Source organism: Grus americana, chromosome 10 (assembly GCF_028858705.1).
Source record: "Grus americana isolate bGruAme1 chromosome 10, bGruAme1.mat, whole genome shotgun sequence".
Lineage (NCBI taxonomy): Eukaryota > Metazoa > Chordata > Aves > Gruiformes > Gruidae > Grus > Grus americana.
Genome location: NC_072861.1, coordinates 978,269 through 1,004,735, shown reverse-complemented (window position 1 = coordinate 1,004,735; position 26,467 = coordinate 978,269). Strand labels below are relative to the sequence as shown.

The following is a 26,467-nucleotide window of genomic DNA, read 5'->3' as shown; positions in this document are numbered from 1 at the left end:
TGGGGGGTCTCCAGAGACAACCAATTCTATCCTGATGTTTCTGCTGTTAGGGATTATGACAGTCTATCTTTTCTCTGGAAAGCAGTGAGGTTATCAGGCCATGACAAGCACCCTGCACAACACTGGGATGCAAGGGAATGACTTAGTAAAAATCAAAGGCCTGGGCAAAAAGCAATAACAACCAAAAATTGGAGGAAAATGTGCTTTTGGAAGCACCTTCCCAGAGAACAGAGCAAGTGGAGCGCCATGGTTATTTCTGTAGCTGTCTCTGGCTCGTGAACTATGCTTCTTACTCAGCCCATCACTTCTGCACGGTGCAGTGAAAGCCAGTCTAGACTGGAGGCTGCAAACAGGGACCGCGCCATGCAACTTGCTCATCACGAGAACTGCGTGCGCTCATGCGTGCATCCTGGCACAGGCTCACAGACAGATGCCTCGAAGAAAGGAAACCAGAAGACGGATCCCCAGGGGTGCACTGGTGCAGACACTGCTGCGCAGATGCGCCACAGGAGCGTGTCGGACCCATGCGTGCACGCTCCCCAACACTCATACTGCAAACTGCAGAAGTACCCGCACGTGTCAAGACATAGACATCAAATCCTTGTGGACTTCCAGAGCTCTCCACCACACCAGCTCTCCTCCCGATCTCTAATATGACAGCACAGATAGATACATTTATATTCCCCAGGGAGTTTCCCCTCAAAACCAGCCCAGGGACCCCACAAGTGAGCACCTGAGAAGATGCAGAGGCCTCAGACACCTGGAGATAACAGCAGTCATTAAAAAGGCATAAACAAAGGGCATCATGATTGTTTTGCCACGTCTCCAGACTTGAGAGGAGGCTGAAATAACCTTTACATAATCCCATTAGCATTTCCAGTGAAAACAACGGCATTTTAGGAGGCAGAACAATGTATTTTCTTATCATCCAGAAAGGTCAAAGGTATTTATCTGATTTAATATTTTATAATTGATACTAAGCAACACAGAAGAATAAGACAGGCAGGCGGGAGATGGCTGCAGCGACATAGCAGAAGCTGCCCTCTACTTTTCCAGTAATGTATCGTCCAGAGGGCTGGGCAGGAGCCAGGTCAGGGAGCAACAGCCCTTTTCTATTGACCCTGCATAAAAGAGGACTTTCTGTCATGCCCTGCCATGGTAAGGACCCCAGATGCAAAGGCAGGAACTTTCACGTTCACAACATTGCCACTTAACACTATTTTGCCGTTACATCTCTGCAAGAGCTGATGCTCTAACCTTTGCAATCCCAGGGGATGAAACGTTTTCAGCCTGCCTATGATCTTCTGCCCTTCCCCTGGTCAGGCAGGGTGCTGGCACAGCCCTGGTCAAACTGCCGCATCCTCCACAGTGGGAAGGGGTGAGACAAAAAGAAAGCTGAGGAGAAGAGACCACTGTGGATGCGGGACGGAGTGAGGAAAGAGGAAGGGTGTAGAGGCTGCGGTCTCAAAAACAAGTCGTAGTGCCCGACAGGAACCTCGGCAGTCAGCACGCACGAGGATACACATCAATACTCTCCATGACGATGACTTTGCATCCAGAGTAGCAGCAGGTCAGAACCAGCACCCCTTCTCCGGGTCCCCAAACTGCCCCATCTCGTGGGACCTGTAGTCAGACAGGGACAAGCTGTTGGCACAACGGAATTGTGGTCCAGCGCTACAGTGGGTGCCCAGGATCTGTGACCATGCAACGCTTGTGTAAGTATCTCATATTTTTCATCTCTGGTAGGGAATGGAAATTAGGACATTATTCTTTGCTGAAACATTCTGGAAAGTCATAGCTGAAATCTCTCACTTGTCTCTTCCATCTGTTTATTTTTACCACTTAATAACACGTCTGTCTCATCAACTATTCCTGACACCATGGCAAGAAAATCCAACTCAGTGAAGACAGCTTTATCAAAGAGACATTAGCTCTTCGTTACTGTGTGACACCACGTCAGTTCTTCTCGCGTGTATGAAGTCTGGTCTGTAATTTCAAAGAGTGTCTTCCATCTCTTTGAGGAGGTGATATGACCAATATATTTGAAATTGTTGATTATTATGCCAAAGGTTATCCAAACTGTGAAGATAAGAAGCAACTTCAAGCACTTCAAGGATTCTCATTTGTTTGGTGATACGCTTTTCTCTTCACTGCCACATGATGTCATGGACCTAATTTCAAGCGATTAGTAACAATGGCAAAACAGTCATTGACATAATCTTTGACAGAGGAGAGAACTCTGGGACCACATGAAGAGGCTGCGCTATCAATAATTTCTCACCATTAATAAAGTCCTAGTCTGCAGGCTTCACCATGAGACCAAACCTGCTTCTGTCTTTGCTTTCCAACGAGGTATCCCTGCTCTCTGCGGAGGGGTAGCTTGCCTGAATGAAGCTCAGTGGTGTTTATCTCCTTTTTAATTTGAGTAATCTCAGGTTTATTGGCTTCACTCACCCCTTTAATTTAAAACTATCCTCCTGGTTTCATGACTGAACGATCCGCTTGTTGGGGAGGCCTGGAAGACCTGAATCTGAACCAACTTAGATTTTCAAATGAACTGTTCTACCACCTTTCCCTTATTTTGTAGACCCAACGTAAGTTTTTGTTTTTAAAAGTTTTGGAACCAGCCGAGCTGAACCAATGTCCTCGTTTGCTTTTTGGACAGAGAGCAGGGATATTTCACTGAAGCAGAGTCTTGCATCTCCCAGTCTGCTCCCTGTTCAGAATCACTCAGAACATGTATACTCTTCTGGGCATATATTCTGGTAGCAGAATCACAAAAGCGTTGGTTGGAAGGGACTTAGTCCAACCTCCTGTTCGAAGCAGGACGATTGCCAACGTTAGGAGAGAGGAGAGCACAGCCGTGGGTGTCTCCATGTGCAAAGCATGATGGATAAAGGCCATCTGTGACACACCGCCTTTGATAGCACCACCGGGATTTAACGATTCAAGACCTCCTTACTAGTGCTGAGTCTGGTATCTGCAATTCCTGTCTTGTGTATGGTCCTGTCATGCTTATAGGAATTAGACTGCCGCTACCTGGTATTTCAGAAGCGATCCTCAGCTAATGACCTAATGAGTGCATTTTAGAAAAAAAGCAATTCCTCTAGTAGCTCAGTTCAAGAGATCATCCCATTCAATCTCTCCTGCCTGTATGAGAAGCCACTTCCAAAAACTAGGGAAAGAGGACCAAAACAACATTCTTGAGTCTTGCGGTTTCCCTGTATGTTCCTCTATACGTTCTACTATACTGCGCGCAGCCTTTCCATAAGGGGCCATCCAGGCCCAGACGGATCAGGTTCCCTGCATAGCAGGAGGCTCTTCAGACCCTGCTGTCCTGGGATAAAAGAAAGAAAATTCTCAAAGTTGCAAAGCTTCAAATGCTCCTGTGGTCGGAAAGGACAGAAAACAGTGTGAGATTGGCCCACGACGTAGAGAATTTTGGCTTGTTGGTTTGACAGCTATGAGCAACAGCAAGCAGCAGCTATAGTGGGAGGTGTCAAGCAAGCATAGCTAGTAGACAGCACCACTAGCTCTGCCCTGTAACACGACGTCGGAAATGATCTGGCAGGTTCTGTAGTAGGTATTATGGAAAAATCTCTATCAAGTGGAAAATAAAGAGAACCTACCAGTTTCTAAAAAGTAAATTCAAATTCAATCTTATGTGAGGGAGAAGGATTTGTTCCAAAAACTGGAAAGAGGTAAGTGAGCTGGTAAGTGAAACGGCTCAATGTTCCCCCATATTGACTTTTTTTACCCCTAGAAACAACTCCTTCAATGAAAATTTAAATTTAAATTATGCTTTATCCACTGCCCCAGCTGTGCTGCCACACCGCCTGCTGCACCGCAGACATTTTGTGACCCCATCTAGGGCTCTCCCTAAGTTCGGCAAGGAGAGGAGACACCTCTGGGATGCTCCTTCGGCCCCAACAGCAACCAGACCCGCAGAGCAGGCAGCGCAACCCTGCGAAAGCACATGACAAGCTCCTGCTTTGCATGGAGGAGGCATTTTCCGCTCTGTTGAGGCCACTTCACTAAAACCACACTTACTCGCACATCGCTTACCGCTCTGTAAGCTGTGTTTATTACCTTCACTTTATGCTGACAGCATACGTGCCACCCATTTTTTTGTAACCTACCCAGGTCACAGAACAGCTTACAGATCATCTTGGTCAGCTGGGCTAATCCAGCTATAAGCATGCCGCCGACCACCTGAATATCACTGCTTTTTACCAGATAAGCTGCAGAACTCAATGGCTAGCTAAGACAACTGGGATTAAAGTTTGTTGTTTCTGTACTCACTAATGTGACTATGGTGAGAGATGACCCAGGAGTTGGTGGAGGCATTTCTGTCCCTCTGTTGTAGGTAGATAGGGAAGAAAACCTGCCTATGCACTACAGAGGATGGAAATGTTCACAGGTATCCATCAGCGGGTCCCAGTCCTTCTCTTCTGTACCAGCACCTTTGTTGAGTCCAATAGGAGACAGCTCTTGCCCAGAGCCAGCAGGGATGGCTCAGTGGCCAGTGAGGAGCTGCATGACCCAAGAAACATCCCATTTCTGCCTCCATGCCACTTCTTGGATAGATGGGACCGGCACATGGTGTCTGAAACAGAATGACATGCAGCTACCCAAAGCTGCCAGGAAGATCCTCTTGGCATGAAGAGATGCTCTGGTATCATCTGCCTCCATTGTTGCATCCCTACCTGGCTGGAGACATGAACCCATTGCTTCTGGTGCTGCCTTATCCCAAACTTGCTGGTGGGCTCTCTCATGACACCCCACCTGGAGTACTGCGTCCAGCTCTGGGGTCCCCAACACAAGAAGGACATGGAGTTGTTGGAGCCAGTCCAGAGGAGGCCATGAAGATGATCAAAGGGATGGAGCACCTCTCCTTATGAAGATAGACAGAGAGTTGGGGTTGTTCAGCCTGGAGAAGAGAAGGCTCCGGGGAGACCTTAGAGCCCCTTCCAGTCCCTGAAGGGGCTCCAGGAAAGCTGGAGAGGGGCTGGTGACAAGGGCAGGGAGTGACAGGATGAGGGGGAATGGCCTGAAGCTGAAGAAGGGGAGGTGGAGATGAGATCTGAGGAAGAGATTCTTGCCTGTGAGGGTGGTGAGGCCCTGGCACAGGTTGCCCAGAGAAGCTGTGGCTGCCCCTGGCTCCCTGGCAGTGTTCAAGGCCAGGTTGGATGGGGCTTTGGGCAACCTGGGCTAGTGGAGGGTGTCCCTGCCCATGGCAGGGGGTTGGAACTAGATGGGCTTTGAGGTCCCTGCCCACCCAAACCGTTCTGTGATTCTATGATTCTATGGTTTATGTGTGTGACCAATGCTTCAGGTGCAGGAAGACCTGCCTTATGCTTCTCTCTCTCTTTAGCTGAGGCTGGGGGGAGAGTGGCTGATCTGGGACAGATCTACCCTTTCCTTGCTTTGGTCACAAAAAAAGCCAACTGAGAATAAACCTTAAGGAATCTGCTGCCAAGAGAAGTGTGTCAGGTTCGGACATATATGCCAGTGCACTTCTCTGCTGTGTGCTGGGCCAGTGATTTTCCAGTAACTAAATAAACCAGACAGAAATGGCATTTCCCTGATTGTCACTGCCTTGTTTTCTCACTCCTTTCGGGCGCACTTGCCCTGTTTTGTCAGGAACTGCCAAATGTCAGCTGAGAACTGCATCCAAAATGAACTCTGTAGCAGAAGAAGAGCACATCGGGCTGTTGACCAAGGTCCTTCCCTTCAACACACCTGCATTAGCTGACAGGAAAAACAGGGCATCTATCTAAAAATAAAATTATTGAACATTTAGGTGTTGCTGTTTTCATCAGACATTAATGAATGTTTTAAAGCTTCATGCTTCTCAAAGAAAACACAGCAGACCTGGGCGAAGGGAAAGCAGCTGTATTAATGACATAAATGCTTCTAACTGCCGAGTGGCTGTTTGTAGCCTCTGGGCACAGACTGGCCCAGAAACCGTGGGAAGCAGAGGGCAATGGCTGTGGTTACGAATGTGTAAGTGAAGGTAGGGAGGCAGAGAGGGAACGTAAATTGGAGCTGATTTCTCGGTCGGACTTTGCCTGCAGTTGTGCATCTAATGAAGGAGTCCTAGCCTTAAATGGGTCTTGTAGTCCTTCTGGGAGAACCAAACTAACTAAAGGACTGGTTTTCTTACTAAAGTTAGTATGAAGGCTGGACACAGGGGAGCCCGTCCGCACTGCCCAGTCGTAGGATCTGTCCAGGCTATGACCCTGCAAAGAGATGCAATGGGATAGCATCAAATTTCCAGGGTTTAAAGTCTGGAGATATCACCTGCTACCTCAGAAAACCTATGCAAAGTCATGGAAATCTACTCAAAATGGATGGGGATGGAGGAGTAACCTGAAATGACACAGCAAGATGGATGGGGTACACGTCATCAGGTGAGAAAGGGAAGTAGTAGGAAGAATGGCTGCTCCCTGCAGGGTCAGTGCCATGGCAGAGGGCAAGCCAGAGAGATGCAGCAGCAAGAAGTGAGGGACAAGCAGCGTTGTCCAGGAGGCAATGGGTGGAAGGAGCAGCAATGAGGAGAGAAATTAAGCATTGAGTGGGCAAAGGCTGTTGGGACTGCTTGGTCAGGGGCACTCCGTGAGCAGAGTATGAAATGCTGGTCCATTGCACGGTGGTGCGTGCTCCTTCCTTCCCACCCTGCGTTCTGGCCACGGGGAGCTTACGGAGCCCAAGGATTACGGCTGCAGATGGGGAAGGATGTGGTCAAGAGAAGCACAGTAATCTTGGATGAGTTGTCCATCCCCCACACTGGGAGATGGAAACACGGATTCAAGGGAAAATTTACTGGCACAGAACAGTTAAACCACCATGGGGGAGTCTGGATTTCGCGTGTAAGGTAGGGGGGTGAAGGCAGACACAGCTCCACCCCCTCCTACAACGCACCCAGCTGGTGGCAGGGTAGGATGCTGTCATGGCCAGAGGTGCAGGACGCAATCAAGCTTCACCTTTGCAATTCAGCTTTGCAAGCACTTGTGTTCTCAGTTATAACACACTGCTGACTGAGGTGCGAGGAAACGCGGTGGTAGCCCTGGCCTTGGCTGCAGGGTCGCCTGGAAGGAGCAGGAGAGCTGGTGACAGGGACAAGTCCTGTGGTTGGCACTGGGACAGGAGGCCTCCTAAGCCTGACCCAGCCCCCCGAGGGCTGCACCTCACGTTACTGATGGATAGCTCACAATGGATCCTGATGTTTGATCTGCACATTTCACCTGGCATTAATTTCACTCTATCTAGTGTCATTTGATCCACCTTCTAAATCCAAACTTTGATATGCAGTTGCCTAAGAAAAGAAACGGTCCTCACACAGAAGAGCTTAGAAGCTAGAGTTCAAAGCATAAAAACCAGTAAGTCAATATTAGGTCAGCCCCTGGCAATTAGAGGGAAAAATAAAGAGTTAAGTCAGAGCCACATGAAGCTTTATGCATTCAAAAACACCAATAGTGTTTTATTCAGAAAAAATAAACAGCCTCGCTTGGAATGAGATTAACATTCACATGAGATGACACTTGCCACGATTATGTGAACCAGAAACATGCTTTGCCCCAACAGCACAGGAGGACCCTCCTCCTGTATCACCCCTGCAGAGGCAATGGGACTCCCAGCTCCTCCTGCCCAGCCATTCCCATCAACCTGTCTTAAGTTTCTGCTGGTGTTGAGATGATCTTTGGTTCTCCCTTCAATTAGTTTATTATTTTCTGGTTTAGCTTCTCTATCAGTCCATATTTAAACTAAACCCTGTAAATTTTTTTTTTTGAGCTTTACGTTTTTCCCTAGGAGACTTTCTAGACTTCAGCCAGATGGGGCCTCTCTTCTTTCGCTTGGCTCTACTCACTGTGAGGAGAATAAAAGCCTCCTCTGTTCTCTTCGGACAGCTTTCCGGCACTTGTAAGATGGTTTATCTGGAAGGAGCACTTCATATTCTTCCATGCTGTAACAGACACTGTAGACAGAGATGCAAGTACCTTCACTGATGGAGAACTGAAACTTAGAAAATGCTCTCCTCCGTCCCTCTTTTAGACCAAGACAGAAGACAGAGCTTGGCCACCCTCTCTGCCCCACCATCCTTGACCTCTCAAGAAGTTTTTGATCTCCAGGTTCTTTCTTTCACAGCACTACAACAGCCAGAAAGGACCTCCAGCTGTCTCTGGTCCAGCACCCCGACAGCTTGGATCAGTTCATCAGCACCTTCTTCAGTCAGGGGTGAACTGTCTCCAAGGATGGAGATCCCACACCTCATTGGGGTCATTGGTCCTTGCTGAGCAATCATCTGGAGCTATGCTGAAACCTTTATCAAACAAGTATCAGAGAAGCAGGCAGGGAGGGGACTGCACCCACTCAGGTGGTCCTTTGGGCCCTGCTCACCTCTGGCTCTCTCTGGACAGCTGGTTCTCCATGAAAGGTTGTGCTTGAGGTCACCCACAGTGAATGCACAGAGACAGGCACTTAGAAATAAAATTTGTACTAATAATGACTTTTTGGAGGTTCTTCCTCCTCCATCTTGGTCTTTTCCATCTCCCACATGCAGGAAATTCTACATCTGAGAGAAACTCAGGATTGCACAGGACTGAACAGACTCCAATGCCCCTGTGTACCATGCCAGAAGGGGCATGTGGAAACGTAGCTACCTGGTGGCTGCAGCTGATGGAAAATCAGCCTTCGTTGTAAACACACACTTGATGGAACATCTGACGTTCCTTTTCCTGGTGTCCTGGTTTCAGCTGGGATAGATTTAATTTTCTTCCTAGCAGCTGGTACAGTGCTGGGTTTTGGATTTAGGATGAGAATAATGTTGACAACACACTGATGTTTTAGTTGTTGCCAAGCAGTCAAGGGCTTTTCAGCTTCTCATACTGGCCTGCCAATGAGAAGGCAGGGGTGCCCAAGAAGCTGGGAGGGGACACAGCCAGGGCAGCTGACCCAAACTGACCAAAGGGATATTCCGTACCGTATGATGTCATGCTCCGTATATAACGGGGGGTTGGCCAGGAGGCGGTGTGGCTCAGGAACTAGCTGAGCATCTGCTCTGGGTGGTAAGAAATGGTGCTGTGCATCACTTGTTTTTTATATTCTTTTATCATTATTATTACTTCCTTTTCTGTCCTATTAACCTGTCTTTATCTCAACCCACGAGTTTTCTCCCCCCCCTTTTTTTTTTTCCCCGATTCTCTCCCCCATCCCACTGTGGTTGGGGACTGAGCAAACGGCTGAGTGGTGCTTAGCTGCCAGCTGGGGTTAAACCACACCACCTGGCAAGCAACTGTCTTGCCCCAAGTATAAATACATTCTTTAGAAATAATATAAATGCATAACTTAAAACCTGCTTTGACACAGGCAGGACTCACAAGGAAAGAAAAGCACATTGTGACCCCAGGGGAGAGCTTATACATTCACAGAGTTTTATCTGGGTCCTTTGTTCAAGCCTTGTGTCCCTTGCAGAAGAGCGATGAGAGTCAGCAGTTGTCGTTGCGTTGTGAGGTTGTGCCGCTGCCGTAGGTCTGTAGTGTTTATGGGTTTCTTAACACCTTTAATGCTGTAACGTTTGCTTTCAGGCAAAGCCTAATTCGCAAAAAACATCAGCCAGTATCCTTGACTTTAAGTGATATTGGGTTTTGTCTGGAAATGTTATGACTTGTCGGGTGGCCCCAGCCTCCGCCAGACACGACAACGACTCCTTGCTGATCCTGGCTGCTCCCGCGGGACGAGAGTTATTTCCAGTGGGCTTTAGGCCCCGCACGCCGTAGGGTGCGGATGGGAGAACCCTTTCCAAAAAAGCAGCCTTGGCCTCATTTGGACAGGGTGCTCGTCGAGGCTGGAAAGCAACTGACGGATTCTGACGTACTTAGCACTCAAATAACTGTTGCCTCTATTAAAACCAGCAGTTCCCAAGGCTGGGCACGCCAGCCCACGGGGGTCAGGGGTAGTCCTGCCCCGGGCCAGCCCGGAGCAGCGCTGAGCATAGCTCGCTCAGGTCACTCTCGTCGTTCTCCTCCGGCTCGCTGCTGGAGTGGGAGGGGATGCTGCTGGGCAAGCTGTGGCCAGAGCCTGTCCTCAGAGATGCTTGCCCCTTCGGGTCCGTGCTCAGCGCCGACGCATCCTGCAGGCACGTGCTGCCTGTGCAGGCAGGAGTTCTCTGGTAGTTTGGCTGGGAGTAATTCCTCTGGCTGAAAAACTGCCCTAGCAGAGATTTCTGGAGGGTTGTCTGCAGGCTTTCGCAAGTCCTCTGCTTGGTGCTCAGCTGGGTGTAATGCAAATCCAACTGCAGGACCACGTCCGTCTGGAAGGGGAGAGCAAAGGACGCAAAGTGAATTGGAGACTAAGACTTGAAACGGAGCTTTTTTGCTGTTGCCGCTGTCAACAAACATGACAGACTTGGCTGGCTGTTCTGCAGGCTCACAGCCCCATGCTGTGGCGTGATGGAGCAATGCTGCTGCCAGAGAAAATGACCTGTTACATACGCTCATGGCATTTGTGGGCCTGAGCCACAGTTTCTTCATATCAGGACTTCTCCTGACATCAGGCCACCTCACTGGAGGCCTCACCAGCCCGGTCAGGGCACTGTCACCGACAGCATCACCCCCAGGATGCTGGCACAGGGGAGCAGGAGGGGACAGGGACTGCACCCAGGCAAGCTGCACCCACGCGAGGAACACCATGACATCCGTCCTGGCCGCGGCACAGGACTGCTGCATTTGCGAGAGGAAAGCATGCAAGGGAAGGAATATGAACCCCTTAAATAAAAAATACATCGCACAGTAAAAGCCAACAGTTTTACCACAGGGGCCTATTCGCAGTCTAGCACTATTCTGGATTTTTTTTATAAAAGATGGTGAAGAAATCAGAAAATAACCATATTCATGGCAGCCAAATCCCTGAACGTGAATCCCTAGCATGGGGCTGTGCCTGAGACGCCTGGCTGTACGAAGCAGGGAGATGTATAATGGAGCAAGAAGATGATTTTGGCAGGCAGTGCAGGGTCCAGGTCTCACGTCTGCACTTAAAAGCAATGCTGCATGCTTGGAAAGGGTTCAGAAAAGAGCTCCAGAATCAATCAAGGACTGAAAGAGCTGCCATATGCCTGGGCACGTCATGCACTCAGCAAATGGAGCTCACTGTGGGCAGATCCAGGCAGCAGCTTGAGAGCAACGTTTGGTGTGAGCCTGCGTGGAGCAGAGCAGAGAAGCAGCTGGCAAGATCCACTGGCAGGGTGTTAGAGGGAAAAAAAAATCAAATGAGAACCAAGGTGCACACTGCTATTTGGGGAGAGGTAATCTGCTGGGGAGAGATAAAAGCAGAGACAAGCAAGGGGACTAGCAATTTTGCCTCTCTTGCGGTCTTTAAATAGTTTGAGAGTCTTCTGAAGTGTGCCAAAGAGGCACAGCCTGGATCAGGCTTGGTAGCGTCACCCTGATGGCAGGGGATGAAGCCTCCCGCTGCCTGAGATCCTGGCCAGCCCGGGAGCCCATCTCTCAGGTAAGCACAGAGACTAGTGAGACATCCTTCAGCTGAAATATTTGGGCTAGTCTCATCTCCCCCAGGCTGACACAGGCGAAGAACAGCCTCCCTGGCCTGGCAGCATGGAAGGACAGAGCGAACCAAGAGAAAGACGCTGGCTTTTGTGCCTTGGAGATCAACAAGCTGCTCTAACATCGATCTGGATGTTACCCTGACACATGTGTTGTCCGCATGGAGTCACAAGACACACAGAAGGGCACATCCAGCTCAAGCCAGCGGGGGGTGGGGAGTGCCAGTTACGTGAGGCTGCAGGAGAACCGTGGAGATTTGCACCCAACAGTTCTCTACCTGAATTTTCTGCAGTCCGCAGAGCTGGAAGACGCAGTCCAGCTCCTCCCGCTTGTACACAGAAGTAAGCAGAGACTCCACTTGGTCCAGGCAGCTCTCCTTCAGAACGGCCACATCGTCCATCTCCTGGGTCAGGAAAACAACAGGAAAAGCAAAGAAATTTCAGTATCAGCCCAGGCATGGATGTGCAGCTGCCCACCAGACGGGCTGCTTCTGCACACAGCAGTGCCCTGTGCCCTAGACAAATTGGCTGGTGGAAATGCTGCGTACCCTAATGGAAGTACTACAGAGCGCAAGCAACAGAAATACACAGATTTTACACACCCGCCTTGTGCATATCAATGGGAAGACCTAGCTGAACATCCCCTGAGGGCGACTACCAGGAAAACTGTGGTGTAATGGGACTTCCAGCAGTGTAGATAGCAGCAACACCTGGTTTCACAACCACCTATAGGATAAGCGGTGTGTCAAGGAGAGAGCAAGTTTTCCAAGGGCATGGCTGGAGGAAGCTCTGAGTCGTGCCCCCCACCATCTCAAGAACTGTTAATTCTTGCTCAATTACACAAACATCCAAAATGGCTCCATCTCTACGAGATCCTCTTCAGTAACAGTCTTATCTTGGAGTTGCAACACGTGCCTTATGAAATAGCATCTTGCTTTGGATTTGAGCCCTCTAGGATAGGTGACAGTCCAGAGCCCACCAGCCCCTTCCATGCAAAGATGCTTCCCTCTGCCAGCTGGCTCCGGCGGCTACCGTGGCCCGTCCTGCCGACCTGCCTTGGCCAACGCTAGAATGTGCTGGCCTGGCTTTGGCCACAGGAGTGGAGCAGCCCAGGTGGGCTCACCGCAGCCACACATAAAGCTGGTGGCACATAAGGAGGGTCTGACCCTTGCAAAACTTTCTCGTCGTTGGCAGGAGAAGTTGCACTGGGTGATAGAGGCGGCTGTTAGGACACTGCAGGGAGGCAGAGGTTAGAGAAGCCCTGGGAGCTCTTGCTAGCCTTTACAGACCTTCCCTGAACTGCTGCCTACAAACGGCCAAAGCAATTCATTTCTGGCCAGAATATGGGGGTAGAAGCTAAAATGTTGGATCCCAAATGCTGGCTGGAATCTGCAGGCATCAGGGTCACCCCCGCTTGCAAGGCTGACAGAACAGGAGTGAACACCATCGCTGGTCCAGTAGTTCCACTGGAGGCAGGCTGAAGAAATACCATTTATCCTCTGCACAAAGCAAAGCCAAATCCCGTCTCTGCACTTGGCAACTCATTACTGGAAAGATAAACTGGAGGGAGCGCAGGGAAGATTAGGGCAGTGCATGGAGCCGGCAGAAAGGGAGATGGGTGTGCCAACAAGGGGAGGACAGAGCTCACAGGGGGATGGAGCAGCTCTCCTGCTCAGGGACCCTTGTCCTTGTTCCTTCCACCAGCCTGAACTGTGCCTGAAACAGGAGATGGGCTGCAACACAGAGCACCTTCTGCGAATGAACACTGCCCTGTCCTGCCCTCTCCTTCCCTGGCTCATCGCATTGGGTACCTGCTCCCAGCTACCCTGATGCCATCACTGCTACGCTGAGCCCAGCAGCCAGGTTAAACTAAACCTGGAGACCAAAGAGAGAGACATCGCGCAGATCAGCCTGGATGCCAACTAACACAGGGCTTTGGCGGGAGGACAGCAAAAAGGAGAGGAGCGTCGCTACTGCGTCCAGCCAGCTCCATCCTCCAGCACGTGCTGAAGGACAGGACGTGTATGTCGCCAGCCCTGCCCAGGGTGAGCCCACCCCGCCCGCCTCCTGTGATGGGAAAGTCAGCGACTTTCTGAGCCAAAGGTGGCGTCTGTGCTTTCAATAGCCTGTATGGACTCTTACGAAGGTGTCAAAGTTATTTTTGAACCCTGCTAGACTTGTAATACCCGTGACATCCCAATCACTAGGAGGAAAATGGTCCACGGCCAGAAGTCCTCCTCATAGTCACCCCACCACTAGTCCTCTCTCTTCCCCATATCTGATGATGCCGCACTCTCCTCCAACCTTCTCCGTAATCACCTCGTTGCTGTTTCCACACCTCTCCTTTGACTTGTGCAGTCCTGCCTTCCCCTGGAGCATCCCTACTCCTGTGGCCTCTCCAGGAGTGGCTGCTCCAGGGATCCATCAGCCTGCGGGAGCTGGGGTTGGGCCACCCTCCCTTTTGTCTCCTTGCAGGCACGGATGTGCTCCGGATCAGATGACCTCTAAGTGCTTTTGCAATTGTGTTAGCAGCCTTTGCAGACACCGTGAATCTTCAGCGATTAACATTGTGGTTGGGTTTATGCTAGCAGGGCAGGGATGCTCCGAGCTCTGCTAATGCACTGGACTCTTCTCCCAAACATCTGTTTGTTGCTCGGCAATTTTGAGCCCCTGAGGTTGGGCCACCCTTTTTTTCTGCCTAAGAAACCGGTGTACTACAGATGTGACTGGCACAAGTATACCAATATTCCATCACAAGTTAAACCACAGCTCATGAAAAGCCAAGCAGCATCGGGAAGTTTGGATGGGGTGAACCACACAGCCTCCCCGAGTGGGATGAAGCCAGTCCCAAGCATGGAACATCCAAAATATGTGCCATTTCTTTCTGGCACAGGCCTGGGAGCATCCTGTAGGGAAGGAGAAAGTGCTCAGCACTGGGGGGAAATGCCCAAAGTCCCTTCAGCACCCACGCAGGGAGGATCGCCCAGCAACCCAAGAGATTAACTCATTAAATGACTGCATCATTAAATGATTTTGGATTCAACAGGCAGCCACGTCACCTGCTTCTGCATGTGAGGTTGATCCTGTGCCCTGTTCCTGAGGTTAGAGCCCTCACCAACGGGGATATGGACCCTACAGGAGAAGGGACCACAGGCATCACGTGGCCCAGAACACAGATTTGGTGACGCACATCATGCCTGACAGATGCACGTCCAGATGCTCTAAGGGATCCACATGGGTGGTGATTCTGCAACACTCTCAGGCAAAACACCTCCCAGACATTCACTCTTTCTACCATGAAAATGTCATATCCACCCTGGATCTTCCTTACTGCAATTCAAACCATCACTTCCTTCCATGCTGGAAACAATTTTTATGTATTTGAAGGCCCCTATCCACCAATTTTTCCTTTTCTTGCCTAAACCACAATTCTCTTGTTCCTTCCTTTTATTACTTTGGATGCGCTTTAGTTGGCACACTTTTTCCCGTGAAGCATAGACTTACAGCTGGACCCAGTGCTCCAGCCTCAGCCACAGTGAGGAGAGCCAGAGAGGATCTCACACAAATCTCGGAGCTCTTGTTGACAACCTTGGCACAGTTTCTGCCCTGCTTTTGCTGCACTAGCTATTGTGGACTTTGACCAGAACTGGTATGCCAGTTGTTCCCCATCCCATGCTTACACTACTGCTTACCCCTGCCCACATGCAGGAACTTGCATCTCCTCCTAATTCAGCCCCAGACCATTTGTCATCTTTGCTGCGAGGGCACATTGCTGGCTCATGGTCAACCTGGTGTCCACCAGGACCCTGAGGGCCTTTTCTGCCAAGTTGACTACCAGCCTGTTAACCACCAGCTGTACCAGTATGTGGGGTGACTCCTTCTCAGGTGCAGGACTTTGCACTTCCCCTTGCTGAACTTCGTAAGGTCCTGTTGGCCCATTTCTCCAGCCTGTCCAGGTCCCACTGGATGTCAGCATGACCCTCTGTTGTATCAGCCACTCTTCCCAGTTTTGTGTCAGCAGCAAACTTGCTGAGGGTGCACTCTCCCCATTATCCGGATCATTAATGAAGATGTTAGACAGCATTGGTCCCAATACTGATGCATGGGGGTCCCCATTAGTGGCCTCCAGCTGGACTTCATGCTGTTGATCACAACCTTTTGAGCTGGGCAGTTCAGCCAGTTTTTCAATCCACTCCACCATCTACTTATCTAGTCTGTTATCTCATCAGCTTGTCTACGAGGATGTTACAGGAGAGAGTGTCAAAAGCCTTGCTAAATCGAGATAAACAATACCCCTCATCCACTGAGTTAGTCACTTTGAGGCAGAAGGCTATCAGGTTATCAGGCATGGCTTCCCCTTTGTAACCTATGCTGACTGCTCCCAGTGATCTTCTTGTTCTTGTTGTGTTTGGAAATGGCTTCAGGGATTATTGGCTCCATCACCTTCCCAGGGATCAAGGCGAGGTTGACCAGCCTGTAGCTCCCCAGATCTTTGCTCTTGCCTTTCTGGAAGGCAGGAGTGACACTGGCTTTCTTCCAGGCCTCAGGAAGACCTCCATGAGCTGACGGAGAGAGGCCTCGCTGTCTCATCGCCAGCTCCCTCAGCACTCGTGGGTGCACTCCATCAGGTCCCATGGATTTGTGAATGTCCAGTTTGTTTAAGTGCTCCCTGACCTGGTCCTCCTCCACGGGGTCAAGGTCTTCCTTGCTCCAGACCTCTCCCCTGGTCTCAGGGGTCTGGGAATCCTGAAGGCTGGTCTGACCAGTAAAGACAAGGCGAAGAAGGCATCGAGTACCTCGGCCTTTTCCATGCCCTGCGTCACCACAGACCCTGCCCCATTTAGCAGTGGGTCCATATTTCCTCTTGCTTTCCCTTTGCTGCTGATATACTCGTAGAAGCCCTTCTTGTTGCCACCAGATTCAGTTCCAGATGGGCTTTGGCTTTCCTAACCCCATCCCTATGTGCTTGAGCCACGTCTCTATAGTCCTCCTATGTCACCTGCCCTTGCTTCCACCTCTTGCACACCCCCTTTTCATGCGTGAGCTCCGTTAGGAGCCCCCGGCACGTCCCTGTAGCCCTCCTGCTGCCTTTGCTTGACTCCCTGTTCATCAGGATCCTTGAAAATCCACCAGCTCTTGTCTCTCCAGGGCCATGTCCCACAGGAACACAGCTGTCCAGCCTGGTGACCTTCAAGACATTCACCTGGGTAAGGAGCGACCTAATCTTCAGGGATCAATTAAAGCCCTGACACATGAGATTCAAAGCCCCTCGACTGACAGCAACTCATTAACCACAAGTATCTGCACTGCGCTAAATTCCCAGCCTCGATAGCCTCCTGCCCCAGTGACTTCCACAATCTAATTACAGTGCACGCAGGCAAGTATTTCCTTCCATTAGTCTCCTTTGTCGTTTCTGGCTGTGTAGGAGTCAGGAAATGGAGAAAAGGATTTTCTAAATTAATTTTTTTAGCCCATTCATCATTATTTATAAACATTTCCCCATGGTGGGATGCATTTTTTAATGAAGATGATACCCAGGAATTGGCAAAGCTAGAGTTTTGGCTGGCCCAGAGTTTCAGGTATTCTAAATAAATTGGAGACAGAGTGACTGGAGGGGGCATTAGGTCAAATAGCTCATCAAGTGACTTGAAAACAAGGAGATCTAACATAAATGTTTAAAAAAAATAAGCATTTAAACAGCACAGAGCAAAAAAAAGGGAATATCTTAGCTCTCAGCATCATTCCTTTCTACACATGTCCTTGAGCAGCCTCTCTGAAGACAGTGCTTGTCAAGTAAAAATGCAAGCCTAGCAAGACATGGGAGAGAACACCACCACTGGACAACTAAAGAAAATGGATCAATGTTAAAAAAATCCCATCATAATTATCTCTAGCAAGCCCTACAGCAAGCCCAGGTTCTCTGCTTAAGTCACTTTGATAAGCAGAATGTGGCAAATGGTGGGAAAACTACCATTTCCTCAACCAAAGGGCTCCTTGGGTTCATTCCCCAGGGCTTACAACATGCATCTCACATCAAGCCTGGTTTTGCTGGCCCTCAGCCATCCAGCTCCTGCATCTCAGCAATGCAACTGTGCCTCAGCTGGTCCCCCGGCTCCCCTCAGCATCCCCGAGGAGGGCTGGCACGATGAGGACGCAGCCAGCATCCTCAGATCCCAAGAGGCTCCAGATCCCGAGAGGAGCCAGGTGCCCTCCCGCAGACACCCGTGCATCTCTCTGTGGTCCCGCAGGCGAGAGCGGGTTGCCCCGCTGTGGATGGCTAAGGTGGGGCAGATGAACAGCAATCTGGTGGCAGGACGTGCTGCCACGTCAGCAGACGCCACTGGAGGTCAGTGTGAGCTAGCACCGCTGCGGAGCAGGACACAGATGGGGATCCTACCACCCCGGCTCTACTGGGGTCCCTTTTTGGTCTCCCCAATCCCTCCTGAACCAGCTCCCGGCGCAGGAGCGAGCAGCTGGGTCCCCCTTTCCCCACAATCGCTGATGTGGGGTGGGTGCACACAAACACATGCAGACACACACATGATTTTCATGCGTGGTTAGGGAGCTCACGAGGGGAAACGATGCTCCGGCTTGGTAACGGGCAGGATCAGGCTCCAAACCTCCCGCTGGACGCACCACTCTGCACCAATGGCCACAACGTACTTAGGGGCAGCATCCCTCCGTGAGCAACAAGGGCCGAAAAATCCACCACAGTTCGCGTTACGCTTCAGCAAAAGGACTACAGAAAATGAGGAAGATGGTTAGCAAAAAGGAGCAGCAAATTAAATCCTTACAGGTGGCAAGGAGACCACCAGAAAAGACCACGCTGGGCACACGGTCTGTTAGGAAAGGTGTGAGAAAGGGTGCAAGGAAGCTGGTATGGCTCAACCGGGAAGGATACAGGAGAATATATTGTTGCATTAAGATATATTAGCACAGCGGGCTAAGGCAGCATCATTCAAAAAGCCAGATCTGGTTCCAAACACAGAAAACAGAAAAACTCTTCATCTCAATCAGATTAAATGCAATAATTTAATCAGGCAGGCCAGAAATCAATCTGAGGAGTAACCAGTTAAAGGCATCAAAACTGGCACCAAATCTATTTTGTGATGCATTAGGAACAAGGCAGGCAGCCTGATACATGGAAGGAACACTCAAAGAGCTGTTTGCAGAGAGGGCTATTTGCATCAGAGGTAGCAGAGAAGGGGATCCCTTTCCACATGGGTTCAGCCTTTTCCAGCCCTTGGGACCCCTCGCGCTCACCACAGCCACCTCCCAACTCTGCCCCAGGGAAAGAAGCCCGGTGGGGATTGAGGGGAAGGGGACCAGCACCTCTGCCAGAGGACTCACGGTGGGCCGGCAGAGCTGGAGACGGGCGTCAGCGACGTGGGCCGGGGGGGGTTGCAGCTTGGCGCACACATACATCACGTTGGAGAAGAGCTGGCGGAAGCAGAGCTCCACCTGCACCCCGCAGGGGAAGGTCACCGTTTTGCTCAGCGGCTCTGGAAGGGAAAGCCCAGTGGGGTCAGCACCTGGTGGCCCGCAGCTCCTCGGCGGGTCACACCAACACCCCCCTGCAGACTGGTGTCCCTGTGAGGGGCACAGGGACCACCGGCCCTCTCCTCCTCCCCACCTGGTAGCCCTCCCTGCACCCTGCACAGCTCACCATGGCCGCGTCCCCAGTGCTCGGCAGCTGCTCCTGAGGGGCAGATTGGGTCCGTCAGGGACCGGGCTTCCTTCAGAGTGTGTTTGATCTCCATCACCTGCTTCCCAGTGACCAAGGGATCCTGGCCAATGTCTGGGGGAGAGAGTCCGGAGGCACAAGGGTCACTCCAGGTTCCTTATTCATCATCCTGCCTTTCAGACCCTACGTGAACATCTCTCCGTACCACTGCCCGGTTATTAAAAGCTCGCACGGGTCATGGCCTGCAATTTGGATTTTAGGGAGGGGGATCGGAGGTGCCGATCCTCACTCTCACCCTTGCTGGGATGGCCGGGGTGGCACAGAGCCACTCGGTTTCTGCTGATATCTCTTCTCAACCCTGCTACTGAAGTAAGTGGTTTCTAGCTTGGGTTAAAAGTACTCCTTTACCTTCTAACACATCCTCCAGCATGTGTGTAACCTTCTTCTCCTGCAGAATATGTTTCTTCAGATATTTCATGAAGATCCCAGAGCTGAACTCCCCATCCTGCAACTCATAGGCTTCTGCATCTTCACTCCTGCAAGAGAAAGGACTTGTCCACAAAGCCCTGCGGGTGTCAGGGCTTGACAACTCCACCTACACTCTGTTGGCTGAGTTCGAGTTAGGTCCTTACGCAACGGTGTAAACTGCTTGGTTTTGGCCTGGGAGAGGGTGGGAAGGGCATGGGTCGGGGAAAAGCAGTGGAGGGGGACAAGAGAGGAGAGCACAGCCTCTTTTGCCAGCCTACGTGGGCAACAGCAGTTGAAAACCCAGTGGAACTGGCACTGGAGCAGTAAGTAACGCTCATCTTCATCTCAGGAGGCTACAGGTGACATGCTTGTGGCACGCATGCCTTGGGCATCGGGCTCAGGCATGGAAGGGCAGATTACAGGAGCTGATGCCACCTTCGCACATAACCTGTAAATGACGCACAGGCTGCCACGAGGGATGTCAGGAGGAAGAAAAGAAGCGTCTGAATGGGAAACGCTGGAGATGGAGGGTGAGAGCCAGAGGAAACATGAGCAAAGCTCTCTCAAGCCTCCAAAGGCACCACGCATGAAGGGATGCGAGGAGATATGGCTGTGCCAGCATTTGGTCCTGTGTCACGTGTGTGGGCACGGCAAAGTGCACTTACGTGGCGTAGCCGTAAACGGTGTTGCCCCAGGGCTCCAGCGGCTGTACCTGGGAGAGGGCACACTCCGGGTTGTACCTGGGAGAGGAGACGAAGGCACAAGTCAGTGTCGAGGACACCCACCAGCGTGTGCCCGGAGGGGACAGAGCCTGTGTGCTCCACCAAGTCCATTTCCTGCAGATGGCAATAAGATCAACCCTCACGTCAAATATAACCACCCACGTTACTTAGGCAGCGACGGAGGCTAAAGCTAGGAGTCCTACAAAGAACCCAAACCACGGGAAAATGAGTAGATAGGGCCAGCTTTGACCTATCTGTTCTGGTGAGCTGCTCCCTGCCCCACAAGCGAGCCTGGAGACAGCTGTGGGTGCAACCATGCCTCCTCCCTCCCGAGGCCGGTTTGTCGCAAATCCAGGCAGCAGCACAGGGCAGAGCATGTACGGGCCCACTGCCCCTAAAGAACTCAGAGGTGTGCACATCGTGTGGCTACAGCTCAACCACCTACCCCAGGGGTCTGGGGTGCCCCACGGCTCCCTTCCAGCCCATGCACACGCCTTCTGCCCCAGGACACCAAAGCACGCTATGGCTGACAACACCTCCAGACCTCACCGAGAGATGGGATTGGGACACGCGCCCAGGTCTCGAAGCCCAAAACTGGTCCCAGCACGCTGGGCAACGAGCACAGACCCTGTTATTTTCAAGACCAGGTAGGTCCCGGTTTCCACTGAAAAAGATATCGCGGTTGCACTTAATGGCCAAGCCTTGCCCATCTGACTGCAGCCAGACTGAACAGCGCAGGGACCAGCTGCCTCCAGTTTACACTAGTGACTTGGAGCCGTTCCCAATTGCACAGGGCTAAGGAACAGGCACAGAGGCAGTGTTATTCAGTTATTCAATTCCAGCACAGTTTCCTGGGGCTGAAGCTGGCACGCTAAGGAGAGCAGAAGGGACCGTTGTATCGCCAGCAGCCAGCACATTACCTACTGCTGGTGGCGCAGCCTGGAGATGTTTAATGGCAGCATTCTCCTGGCTTGTCTAAGTTTTCTAAAGATGATCAGAAGAGAAAATGTGGAAAAGGTGATAAGCTTTTAAATACGAACACTGAACAGAGAGGTTTACCTGTGCCTGAGCTACTCCTAAATGAATGTAGAAATCTGGGACTCCAGGTCCGAGGAGAAACGAGACATGGGATCCCAAAATAAACTGAGGTTCCTGAGGCTGTGTACATACAGGTTGATGCAAACCTTTTGTGATGGCACCAGCAGGCATCCACAGCTCCAGCAAGGCTGGAGCTGCACACAGCGGAAACGCTGGCTGTGGTCCCCTGCTCCAGCAGAAGACATGCTTCAGCAGGGGCTTGAATTTCCAGGGGCAAGGGGTAATGGCTTTAAACTAAGAAAGGGTAGGTTTAGATGAGATGTTAGGAAGAAATTCTTCCCTGTGAGGGTGGTGAGGCCCTGGCACAGGTTGCCCAGAGAAGCTGTGGCTGCCCCTGGCTCCCTGGCAGTGTTCAAGGCCAGGTTGGATGGGGCTTTGGGCAACCTGGGCTAGTGGAGGGTGTCCCTGCCCATGGCAGGGGGGTGGAACTAGACGGGCTTTGAGGTCCCTTCCAACCCAAACCAGTCTGGGATTCTACGATTTCCAGATGGTGATTGAACACAGGGAGAGACCTGACAGCAGAGAAGGTGGCAGCGCTTGCTCCTGCTTCAGACCCCCAAAAAATCTCATGCAACCCAGTTCTGATCTGCATGCTGGGTAGGAGATGGCATCCTTCCGTCCTAAGCAGTACATGTTAGAAACCCTCATAAATCAGGGAATTCCTGGAAGAGGCAATCGCATCCACCCACGATCAAGCACAAAAATGTATGAGGCTACACAGAGGCTCCATGTTCCTGGTTCCTCCTCCGCTGAAGCTGAACATCTGCTACCACTTGGCAGAGGAGGACGTGTTTCTCATCACCTTGGCATTTCTGATGCCGACATACGGGGGGTGAGGAGATACTCTGGGTGAGATCCCTCTTAGCACAGACATGGCTCCTCCTGGTTCACGCACGGCTGAGTGAACTGTCGACAGACTCGCAGCATCGGTCCAGCCAAAAGGGCATTGGGAAAGGAGGCCCCAGGAGCTCTGTTTTAAGGAGTGGTGTAAACACAAGCAATTGTGAAATCCAAACTCTTTGCTGAGCTGAAATGGTGCCTTGTCAAGAAAAATGAGCTCAGGAGACAGCTGCTATAGCAGCTCTCCCCTGCAAGCCCGGGGATAACACCTACTGCACTAAGTGCTGCGCTTGCTGTGGGAAAGAGGAGGAAAGAAGTGGGAGATCTTGGGGCAGGAGAGAGAAAAAGAGCCGCGCAACCATGCCTAAACGCCGCAGCAGACCTCACAGTGCATCCTTTTCCCAAAGCGCCATTAAACTCCACTAAACACAGAAACCTCTGGCGATGCCAAGAAAAGAGGCGTCAGCTCAAAAGCCATTTCATAGATCATCGCCATTCGTGTCAGCAATCCCCACGCAGCCTCCACAGCGCCGCGCTGCCCTCGGATGGGCTACCAGCAGCCCGGAGGCACGCTAGCCCATCTCCACCCGTGCGTTCGCAAAAACTACACGCTCCTGCTCGGCTGCAAGCCGTCCCCTGCCTGGTATCGCGGTGGGGAGAGCAGCAAGGCGCTGCCGCGTGTGCTGGGGTGGTTCTCGGCAGCGCGGGGAAGCAACTCGCTCCGCTCTCAGTGGCAGCAGTGAGTGAGAGGGAGGAAGGGGATTGCTTCGCTGCGGGGCGTTCAGGGCGGGTACCAAGGGAAAGCAAGCTCCAGCGATGCTGGCAACTCAAGAGCTGCGGCAGCAAGGTAAGTCCCAGCGCAGCCAGCTTTTAAGCTATCCGAAGCGAGCGTTCCTACCTCTGCAGCTAAAAGGCATGAAAGATTTAACATCTTTCCAGGGGCTGGCAGCTCCTTAAGGGCAGCGGTACCAAAATCCCCATCATCTTTCTGGTTCTTAATGCAGGAACCACAGAAGGAAGAGGGATATTTTTCTGTATTTGGCCTCCAGGTCTTTTCTGACCTGTAAATCTGCCTCAGGAGACCAAAATAAATGAACTAATGACAGCTTCTACTGAAAGAGTCTACCTACCTCTGCTGAAAATGGGCAAGTAATAATTTTCTGCAGCCCACAAGCTGCAGGATGGAGATCTGCAGGCCAAGGGAGGATGACGGGCTTTTCACAGAGGGAAAAAGCTGATCCCTGACCTCAGCAGCAGCCGCCTGGGTCCCACTTCACAACATGACCACTTCAGAAGCCTTTAAGGCCAGTAAGAACCAAGTAGCACAACTTAAAACATTTTCCCCATCATGCTGCACTTTTCTCCCCGAGATGTTAACAAAAACGTAGTCAGGAGAAGAGAGGTGAGCTAAACAGTCCCAGCACATGGGGAAACATGTACTGTGAAAGCCCGAGGTCAGCGAGATGCTGCTACAGCCTGCCAGGGCCGGGTGGCCCAGGACAGGGGGTTGAAACACAGAAAGACAAACCCTGTGCTGAGTTTCAGCCAACGATTTATGCCAGGGCACTGCCAGCCCTCTGCAGGCTTTAGGCGACTTGTCTGTATTTGCCAGGCTTCTTCACCCCGAAAAATCAAGGGAGGGTCTCCAGCCCATTCTCTCCAGCAGATCTCAGGCAGCATCTGATGCTCTCTGCACCTAATACATGACCAACCAGGCTTCCCAGGAGATCCTGCAAGACCTGGTAGCCTTGCTAATTTTATGACGCAGCCCGATAAACTCTGTCAGAGACCTGGGCTCAGCAGCGTAACGGGGGACGTGGCCCCAGCAATCCACGGGAACAGCCCGTGTGGTTGTGCAGAAGCTCGCTGCTGAAGCAGGGGCTGAGGCTGGCAGCCGTTTCCCCCAACCCCTTGAAACACCATTCTCTCCATCCTGGGCGAGGAAGGGGGAAGAGCACAGTACCATTTCCTGCAGGTGTCCAGCAGGATGAGGTTCAGGGCCGTCTGCTGCTGCTGCATCTTCTGGAGGATCCTCTGCACGCTGATGCAGTTCTCAGGGGCGTAGGGTTGTGGAGCGTCAACGGGGACCATGTAGTTCCTCCCCGAATGTTCATACCCGTGACCAGCATAGTAGAATATAGCTGGGAACAGGGAGAGGAGAGGATGAGTCACGATGCGAACCTGCAGGTCTGTAACCAGCTCCCCACGGCCATGTCCCAGCTCCTGTCCTGAAGAGACAGTGGTGCAGGGCAGACCTAGACCAGTAACACCTATGAAACTGGAGCTACATTGACCTCACAATTTTGACTTTTTTCCAGTCTATTTCCTTCAGCAGAGTTGGAAACAGCCCTGAAAGGCTCTCCTGTACTCGTGGTTTCCAGCACCGTTCATCAGGAGACCCCCAAGTCACTGGTTTTACACGTTTCCATAATCACCTGTGCTACAACACCCAAGCTCGGCATCTGCCAGGTTGAATACCACCTTTGTTACAAGTTTTGGTTAACCATCAGCTCTTTGCAAGAATATGACAACAGACCAAGTATTTTACCATGATAAAAACACATTAACAGCCTTTTAAATGAGGAGCTCCTCGGCTTCCTAGTTTTGGAGGAGAGACGAGCCATGGATTAGGTGACAGCAAACACTCTCCAGCTTTCAAAGGTCTGCCTGTATTTGCACACGTATAAGCTGGTGGAAAATGAGACAGAGACAGAGAGAGACGAGTTCTCCAGATGTACAGAACACGTGGACCACGTGCTTCCACAACCTCAAGCCAGATACCAGCCCTGTAAGGCGGGACAGAAGTCAGACTCATCCAGGTGTTGGTGGGAAGTCCAACACCCAACAAGAACTTTGGTTTAGAGTTTTACTCTTACGCATGTGAAACTTAGTAATGGTTTCTGCCTTCACAAGAGGTGGCAACACGGGGATGTCCAGCTTGGAAAGCCAGCATTGAGGAGCTCGGCATGGCGCAAGATGGTGCTTTTCTCCAGCCCCTGTGTTCAATGAAGGGCTTTCCTTCTGCACGGGGATCCCCATGTGGGCTGTAGCTTCCTGAAATGAAGCTGCACAGCGGCTGGCTACCCCTTCCCAGCACCGACGCAACTGCTTGGGGGACGCTGATGAAAGCCCGCTTGGGGAACCGAAACAGGTTAAAAAAATTGCTCAGTGAGGTGACGCAAAGAGTTGCACTACCGCAACTGAGAGACAGTGAAGAATGAGAGGTCAGAAACAGGAACAAGCGGCTAAGAGGCAAAAGCAGGAGAAATTCTTCAGTCAGACTCGCTGCCAAAGCCACCCTCTCCTCTGTTTTCCCTCCACTGCTCCTGCCCCCGCAGTTCGCAAGACACTCGCTTTGATGTCTGATGCTGCGAGGGACGCAGTGAATGGGGCGGGAGCTGAAGGACTGAAAGCATGATCTCATCATGTGGAGGATGGAAAGCATGATCTTTCAAAAAAAAGGGTCTTAAAAAAGGGTCTTAAGTCACCTTTGGTTTCTCTTTGCGAGGGACAATGGAAAATTACTCAAATGGCTGTTTTCGCAGGTGCCCACACGGTTTGAGTTCCTCTTCTTGTGGATCGCCAGCCAGAGACAGCGGGCTCCGATTTGCAGAAGTTTTAAACTTTCATAACTTGCAAATCAAAGCCACAAAAACCTCCTCTGAGACTATAAAAGAGTATAAAATAGGAAGCCGTCTGGAAAAATCAGATGCAGGCACTTCAGGTTTGGCCCCTCAAGTCATCGAGCACTGATGGCTTTTGTCCCTCTGCCTCTCCTCCTGTACGTGAAAGGGAGGTGATGACATCCGTTACCAGGCAGCGTCACTGACGCTTGGAAAAAACTGAAACGTTACAGAAAAGCCCACAAAGAACCATCCAATCATTAAACCTTCTAACTTTTGAGGTCTTGTTGTGCACCCTGAACGTAGCGCCAAGTGCTCCCCGTGCTATATAAAGACGTTCAAATCAAAAAAGACGCGAGTTTCACATCAGCTGCGCAACTTTACAAACCTCTCCTGGACTTAATCTCTCCTCCTGAACAGAAAAGTCAACAACTTGCCTAGAAACGGCAAGGGCTTTTTTATTCTGAGCTAA

The 26,467-nt window shown here is 51.2% G+C and overlaps 1 protein-coding gene across 3 annotated transcripts in view; it reads right to left on the bottom strand.

Annotated features, from left to right (window-relative positions):
* Window positions 1–7,695: 7,695 nt before the first annotated feature.
* LOC129210763 (mucosa-associated lymphoid tissue lymphoma translocation protein 1-like) overlaps window positions 7,696–26,467 on the bottom strand; it is a 30,038-nt gene continuing 11,266 nt past the window's right edge. For 2 of the 3 annotated variants that reach the window (XM_054836949.1, XM_054836950.1), the window contains exons 9-15: window positions 24,336–24,513; window positions 20,378–20,452; window positions 19,653–19,780; window positions 19,227–19,358; window positions 18,893–19,062; window positions 11,839–11,964; window positions 7,696–10,312 (exon numbers count right to left, since the gene is read on the bottom strand). In XM_054836949.1, coding sequence (XP_054692924.1) covers window positions 9,950–10,312; window positions 11,839–11,964; window positions 18,893–19,062; window positions 19,227–19,358; window positions 19,653–19,780; window positions 20,378–20,452; window positions 24,336–24,513 — 1,172 coding nt within the window. In that variant the 3' untranslated portion in view covers window positions 7,696–9,949. The remainder of the gene's footprint in view (window positions 10,313–11,838; window positions 11,965–18,892; window positions 19,063–19,226; window positions 19,359–19,652; window positions 19,781–20,377; window positions 20,453–24,335; window positions 24,514–26,467) is intronic. The other variant, XM_054836951.1, reaches the window with a different exon arrangement.